This window comes from Sinocyclocheilus grahami, unplaced genomic scaffold (genome assembly GCF_001515645.1).
Source record: "Sinocyclocheilus grahami isolate Dianchi unplaced genomic scaffold, SAMN03320097.WGS_v1.1 scaffold1924.1, whole genome shotgun sequence".
Taxonomy (NCBI): domain Eukaryota; kingdom Metazoa; phylum Chordata; class Actinopteri; order Cypriniformes; family Cyprinidae; genus Sinocyclocheilus; species Sinocyclocheilus grahami.
In genome coordinates this window covers 27,956-35,836 of record NW_015507103.1, presented here as the reverse complement: position 1 = coordinate 35,836, position 7,881 = coordinate 27,956, and the positions used below count along the sequence as shown (strand labels likewise).

General features: G+C 50.8%; 1 protein-coding gene across 1 annotated transcript in view; it reads right to left on the bottom strand.

Moving 5' to 3' along the window:
* Window positions 1–544: 544 nt before the first annotated feature.
* Window positions 545–7,881, bottom strand: part of LOC107573371 (uncharacterized) — a 10,724-nt gene continuing 3,387 nt past the window's right edge. The window contains exons 5-7 of the mRNA XM_016259805.1: window positions 1,463–1,535; window positions 1,200–1,432; window positions 545–989 (exon numbers count right to left, since the gene is read on the bottom strand). Of these exons, the coding sequence (XP_016115291.1) occupies window positions 611–989; window positions 1,200–1,432; window positions 1,463–1,535 (685 nt within the window). The 3' untranslated portion in view covers window positions 545–610. The remainder of the gene's footprint in view (window positions 990–1,199; window positions 1,433–1,462; window positions 1,536–7,881) is intronic.

Genomic DNA, 7,881 nt, shown 5'->3' with positions numbered 1-7,881 from the left:
ATTTCAATTTTTCCTTTCTCTTTGGAGTGTTACAAGCGCTTGGTGCATAAAGACCTGTAAAGTTGCAAAGACTAAAGTCTCAATTCCAAAGAGATATTTATAAAAGTTAAAGGTATGACATGTAGCTATAGAGAAGAAACAGGCTGCAGCCCATGAGGCACATGCATGCGTCACTCCTGACCAGCTGAATAACCTCCATGAGAAGACAAGAATACAAATAGTTTACAGAGTGCGGAAAACCGCTGCAGAAGAGGAAAAAAAAAAATATATATATTTGGTTCACTCCTAACATTTGGTGCCATTTGTGTCCCCATGACACAATGTGGTATATTTTGTGTAAAAATGGACTAATACTTTTCTAAATGACCAGGTCCCAGGGAGAGGAACTTACACAAAGCACTGATGACAGATAGCAGTTGAGAAAACAGCCAAATGATAACAAACACCAACTCTTCAATCAATAAATTATTTTTATTTGAGGGAAGGGGGAGAGAGAGAGCGCATGACCGAAAAACTTTCTAAACTGTTGACAAGGAAAACATGCCATATGAATAAAGCACTGAATTGAGAAGATCTCCGGTAGGTGTTATGCAAAATTTCAATGAAAGTTTCAAAGACCACATCCCCGACAGTTTCCATGACCACATCCCCAACCACTTCCTTGACCACATCCGACCATTTCATTGACCGCCTCCCTTACTGCTTGCTTGACCACTTTTCTGACCACTTCCCTGATGGCTTGCCTGACTGCTTGCTTGACTATATGCTTGACCATTTCCCTGACCGCTCCCCTGGCCATAACCTCTTCCCTGACGGCTTGCTTGACCACTTCCCTGACCGCCAGCCTGATTATAACCCCTTCCCTGACTGATCGCTTGACCACTTCCCTGACTGATTGCCTGATTGCTTGCCTGACCATTTCCTTGATGGCTTGCCTGATTGCTTGCCTGACCATAACCGCTTCCCTGACCATTTCCTTGACTGCTTCCCTGACCACTTGCTTGACCACTTCCCTGACCATTTGTTTGATCGCTAGCCTGACTATAACCCTTTCCTTGAATGCTTGCTTGACCATTTCCCTGACCACTTCCCTGACTGCTGGCTAGACTATATGCTTGACCACTCCCCTGACCATTTCCTTGACTGCTTCCCTGACCACTTGCTTGACCACTTCCCTGACCATTTGTTTGATCGCTAGCCTGACTATAACCCCTTCCCTGAACACTTGGTTGACCACTTCCCTGACCTCTTCCCTGACCAAAACCGCTTCCCTGACTGATTGCTTGACCACTTTCCTGATGGCTTTCCTGACCATTACCTTGATGGCTTGCCTGACCACTTCCCTGATCAAAACCACTTCCCTGACCATTTGCGTCACCGCTAGCCTGACTATAACCCCTTCCCTGAACGCTTGCTTGACCACTTCCCTGACCACTTGATTGACCCTGACTGCTTGTCTGACCATAACCGCTTCCCTGACCATTTGTTTGACCACTAGCCTGACTATAACCCCTTCCTTGACCGCTTCCATGGCCATTTCCCCGACCACTTCCCTGATCAAAACCGCTTCCCTGACTGCTTGCTTCACCGCTAGCCTGACCATTTCCCTGAAGGCTAGCCTGACCATTTCCCTGAAGGCTTGCCTGATCAAAACTGCTTCCCCGACTGATTGCTTGACCACTTCCCTGACCGCTTGCCTGACCATTTCCTTGACTGCTTCCCTGATGGCTTGCCTGACTATAACCCCTTCCTTGAACGCTTGCTTGACCATTTCCCTGACCAAAAACGCTTCCCTGACTGCTTGCCTGACCACTTGCTTCACCGCTAGCCTGACTATAACCCCATCCCTGAACACTTGCTTGACCACTTCCCTGATGGCTTGCCTGATTGCTTACTTGACCGCTTCCCTGACTGCTGGCTAGACTGTATGCTTGACCACTTCCCTGATCAAAAACACTTCCCTGACTGCTTGCCTGACCACTTCCCTGACCAAAAACGCTTCCCTGACTGCTTGCCTGACCACTTGCTTCGCCGCTAGCCTGACTATAACCCCTTCCTTGAAGGCTTGCTTGACCATTTCCCTGACCACTTCCCTGATCAAAAACACTTCCCTGACTGCTTGCCTGACCACTTGCTTCGCCGCTAGCCTGACTATAACCCCTTCCTTGAAGGCTTGCTTGACCATTTCCCTGACCACTTCCCTGATCAAAAACACTTCCCTGACTGCTTGCCTGACCACTTGCTTCGCCGCTAGCCTGACTATAACCCCTTCCTTGAAGGCTTGCTTGACCATTTCCCTGACCACTTCCCTGATCAAAAACACTTCCCTGACTGCTTGCCTGACCACTTGCTTCGCCGCTAGCCTGACTATAACCCCTTCCTTGAAGGCTTGCTTGACCATTTCCCTGACCACTTCCCTGATCAAAAACACTTCCCTGACTGCTTGCCTGACCACTTGCTTCGCCGCTAGCCTGACTATAACCCCTTCCTTGAAGGCTTGCTTGACCATTTCCCTGACCACTTCCCTGATCAAAAACACTTCCCTGACTGCTTGCCTGACCACTTGCTTCGCCGCTAGCCTGACTATAACCCCTTCCTTGAAGGCTTGCTTGACCATTTCCCTGACCACTTCCCTGATCAAAAACACTTCCCTGACTGCTTGCCTGACCACTTGCTTCGCCGCTAGCCTGACTATAACCCCTTCCTTGAAGGCTTGCTTGACCATTTCCCTGACCACTTCCCTGATCAAAAACACTTCCCTGACTGCTTGCCTGACCACTTGCTTCGCCGCTAGCCTGACTATAACCCCTTCCTTGAAGGCTTGCTTGACCATTTCCCTGACCACTTCCCTGATCAAAAACACTTCCCTGACTGCTTGCCTGACCACTTGCTTCGCCGCTAGCCTGACTATAACCCCTTCCTTGAAGGCTTGCTTGACCATTTCCCTGACCACTTCCCTGATCAAAAACACTTCCCTGACTGCTTGCCTGACCACTTGCTTCGCCGCTAGCCTGACTATAACCCCTTCCTTGAAGGCTTGCTTGACCATTTCCCTGACCACTTCCCTGATCAAAAACACTTCCCTGACTGCTTGCCTGACCACTTGCTTCGCCGCTAGCCTGACTATAACCCCTTCCTTGAAGGCTTGCTTGACCATTTCCCTGACCACTTCCCTGATCAAAAACACTTCCCTGACTGCTTGCCTGACCACTTGCTTCGCCGCTAGCCTGACTATAACCCCTTCCTTGAAGGCTTGCTTGACCATTTCCCTGACCACTTCCCTGATCAAAAACACTTCCCTGACTGCTTGCCTGACCACTTGCTTCGCCGCTAGCCTGACTATAACCCCTTCCTTGAAGGCTTGCTTGACCATTTCCCTGACCACTTCCCTGATCAAAAACACTTCCCTGACTGCTTGCCTGACCACTTGCTTCGCCGCTAGCCTGACTATAACCCCTTCCTTGAAGGCTTGCTTGACCATTTCCCTGACCACTTCCCTGATCAAAAACACTTCCCTGACTGCTTGCCTGACCACTTGCTTCGCCGCTAGCCTGACTATAACCCCTTCCTTGAAGGCTTGCTTGACCATTTCCCTGACCACTTCCCTGATCAAAAACACTTCCCTGACTGCTTGCCTGACCACTTGCTTCGCCGCTAGCCTGACTATAACCCCTTCCTTGAAGGCTTGCTTGACCATTTCCCTGACCACTTCCCTGATCAAAAACACTTCCCTGACTGCTTGCCTGACCACTTGCTTCGCCGCTAGCCTGACTATAACCCCTTCCTTGAAGGCTTGCTTGACCATTTCCCTGACCACTTCCCTGATCAAAAACACTTCCCTGACTGCTTGCCTGACCACTTGCTTCGCCGCTAGCCTGACTATAACCCCTTCCTTGAAGGCTTGCTTGACCATTTCCCTGACCACTTCCCTGATCAAAAACACTTCCCTGACTGCTTGCCTGACCACTTGCTTCGCCGCTAGCCTGACTATAACCCCTTCCTTGAAGGCTTGCTTGACCATTTCCCTGACCACTTCCCTGATCAAAAACACTTCCCTGACTGCTTGCCTGACCACTTGCTTCGCCGCTAGCCTGACTATAACCCCTTCCTTGAAGGCTTGCTTGACCATTTCCCTGACCACTTCCCTGATCAAAAACACTTCCCTGACTGCTTGCCTGACCACTTGCTTCGCCGCTAGCCTGACTATAACCCCTTCCTTGAAGGCTTGCTTGACCATTTCCCTGACCACTTCCCTGATCAAAAACACTTCCCTGACTGCTTGCCTGACCACTTGCTTCGCCGCTAGCCTGACTATAACCCCTTCCTTGAAGGCTTGCTTGACCATTTCCCTGACCACTTCCCTGATCAAAAACACTTCCCTGACTGCTTGCCTGACCACTTGCTTCGCCGCTAGCCTGACTATAACCCCTTCCTTGAAGGCTTGCTTGACCATTTCCCTGACCACTTCCCTGATCAAAAACACTTCCCTGACTGCTTGCCTGACCACTTGCTTCGCCGCTAGCCTGACTATAACCCCTTCCTTGAAGGCTTGCTTGACCATTTCCCTGACCACTTCCCTGATCAAAAACACTTCCCTGACTGCTTGCCTGACCACTTGCTTCGCCGCTAGCCTGACTATAACCCCTTCCTTGAAGGCTTGCTTGACCATTTCCCTGACCACTTCCCTGATCAAAAACACTTCCCTGACTGCTTGCCTGACCACTTGCTTCGCCGCTAGCCTGACTATAACCCCTTCCTTGAAGGCTTGCTTGACCATTTCCCTGACCACTTCCCTGATCAAAAACACTTCCCTGACTGCTTGCCTGACCACTTGCTTCGCCGCTAGCCTGACTATAACCCCTTCCTTGAAGGCTTGCTTGACCATTTCCCTGACCACTTCCCTGATCAAAAACACTTCCCTGACTGCTTGCCTGACCACTTGCTTCGCCGCTAGCCTGACTATAACCCCTTCCTTGAAGGCTTGCTTGACCATTTCCCTGACCACTTCCCTGATCAAAAACACTTCCCTGACTGCTTGCCTGACCACTTGCTTCGCCGCTAGCCTGACTATAACCCCTTCCTTGAAGGCTTGCTTGACCATTTCCCTGACCACTTCCCTGATCAAAAACACTTCCCTGACTGCTTGCCTGACCACTTGCTTCGCCGCTAGCCTGACTATAACCCCTTCCTTGAAGGCTTGCTTGACCATTTCCCTGACCACTTCCCTGATCAAAAACACTTCCCTGACTGCTTGCCTGACCACTTGCTTCGCCGCTAGCCTGACTATAACCCCTTCCTTGAAGGCTTGCTTGACCATTTCCCTGACCACTTCCCTGATCAAAAACACTTCCCTGACTGCTTGCCTGACCACTTGCTTCGCCGCTAGCCTGACTATAACCCCTTCCTTGAAGGCTTGCTTGACCATTTCCCTGACCACTTCCCTGATCAAAAACACTTCCCTGACTGCTTGCCTGACCACTTGCTTCGCCGCTAGCCTGACTATAACCCCTTCCTTGAAGGCTTGCTTGACCATTTCCCTGACCACTTCCCTGATCAAAAACACTTCCCTGACTGCTTGCCTGACCACTTGCTTCGCCGCTAGCCTGACTATAACCCCTTCCTTGAAGGCTTGCTTGACCATTTCCCTGACCACTTCCCTGATCAAAAACACTTCCCTGACTGCTTGCCTGACCACTTGCTTCGCCGCTAGCCTGACTATAACCCCTTCCTTGAAGGCTTGCTTGACCATTTCCCTGACCACTTCCCTGATCAAAAACACTTCCCTGACTGCTTGCCTGACCACTTGCTTCGCCGCTAGCCTGACTATAACCCCTTCCTTGAAGGCTTGCTTGACCATTTCCCTGACCACTTCCCTGATCAAAAACACTTCCCTGACTGCTTGCCTGACCACTTGCTTCGCCGCTAGCCTGACTATAACCCCTTCCTTGAAGGCTTGCTTGACCATTTCCCTGACCACTTCCCTGATCAAAAACACTTCCCTGACTGCTTGCCTGACCACTTGCTTCGCCGCTAGCCTGACTATAACCCCTTCCTTGAAGGCTTGCTTGACCATTTCCCTGACCACTTCCCTGATCAAAAACACTTCCCTGACTGCTTGCCTGACCACTTGCTTCGCCGCTAGCCTGACTATAACCCCTTCCTTGAAGGCTTGCTTGACCATTTCCCTGACCACTTCCCTGATCAAAAACACTTCCCTGACTGCTTGCCTGACCACTTGCTTCGCCGCTAGCCTGACTATAACCCCTTCCTTGAAGGCTTGCTTGACCATTTCCCTGACCACTTCCCTGATCAAAAACACTTCCCTGACTGCTTGCCTGACCACTTGCTTCGCCGCTAGCCTGACTATAACCCCTTCCTTGAAGGCTTGCTTGACCATTTCCCTGACCACTTCCCTGATCAAAAACACTTCCCTGACTGCTTGCCTGACCACTTGCTTCGCCGCTAGCCTGACTATAACCCCATCCCTGAACACTTGCTTGACCACTTCCCTGACCGCTTGCCTGACCATTTCCTTGACTGCTTCCCTGATGGCTTGCCTGACTATAACCCCTTCCTTGAACGCTTGCTTGACCATTTCCCTGACCAAAAACGCTTCCCTGACTGCTTGCCTGACCACTTGCTTCACCGCTAGCCTGACTATAACCCCTTCCCTGAACACTTGCTTGACCACTTCCCTGACGGCTTGCCTGATTGCTTGCTTGACCGCTTCCCTGACTGCTTGCTAGACTGTATGCTTGACCACTTCCCTGACCGCTTGCCTGACCATTTCCTTGACTGCTTCCCTGATGGCTTGCCTGACTATAACCCCTTCCTTGAACGCTTGCTTGACCATTTCCCTGACCAAAAACGCTTCCCTGACTGCTTGCCTGACCACTTGCTTCACCGCTAGCCTGACTATAACCCCTTCCCTGAACACTTGCTTGACCACTTCCCTGACGGCTTGCCTGATTGCTTGCTTGACCGCTTCCCTGACTGCTTGCTAGACTGTATGCTTGACCACTTCCCTGACCGCTTGCCTGATTGCTTGCCTGACCATTTCCTTGATGGCTTGCCTGATTGCTTACTTGACCGCTTCCCTGACTGCTGGCTAGACTGTATGCTTGACCACTTCCCTGATCAAAAACACTTCCCTGACTGCTTGCCTGACCACTTCCCTGATCAAAAACGCTTCCCTGACTGCTTGCCTGACCATTTGTTTGACCGCTAGCCTGACTATAACCCCTTCCTTGAACGCTTGCTTGACCACTTCCTTGACCATTTCCCTGACCACTTCCCGGATCAAAAACGCTTCCCTGACTGCTTGCCTGACCATTTGTTTGACCGCTAGCCTGACTATAACCCCTTCCTTGAAGGCTTGCTTGACCATTTCCCTGACCACTTCTCTGATCAAAAACGCTTCCTTGACCATTTCCCTGACCACTTCCCTGATCAAAAACGCTTCCCTGACTGCTTGCCTGACCACTTCCCTGACCATTTGCTTCACCGCTAGCCTGACTATAACCCCTTCCCTGAACACTTGCTTGACCACTTCCCTGACCGCTTGCCTGACCATTTCCCTGACGGCTTGCCTGATCATTTCCTTGATGGCTTGCCTGATTGCTTGCTTGACCACTTCCCTGACCGCTAGCCTGACTATAACCCCTTCCCTGAACGCTTGCTTGACCATTTCCCTGACCACTTCCTTGATCAAAACGGCTTCCCTGACTGATTGCTTGACCACTTTCCTGACCACTTCCTTGATGGCTTGCCTGACTATAACTCCTTCCTTGAACGCTTGCTTGACCACTTCCTTGACCATTTCCCTGACCGCTTGCCTGATTGCTTGCCTGACCATTTCCTTGATGGCTTGCCTGATTGCTT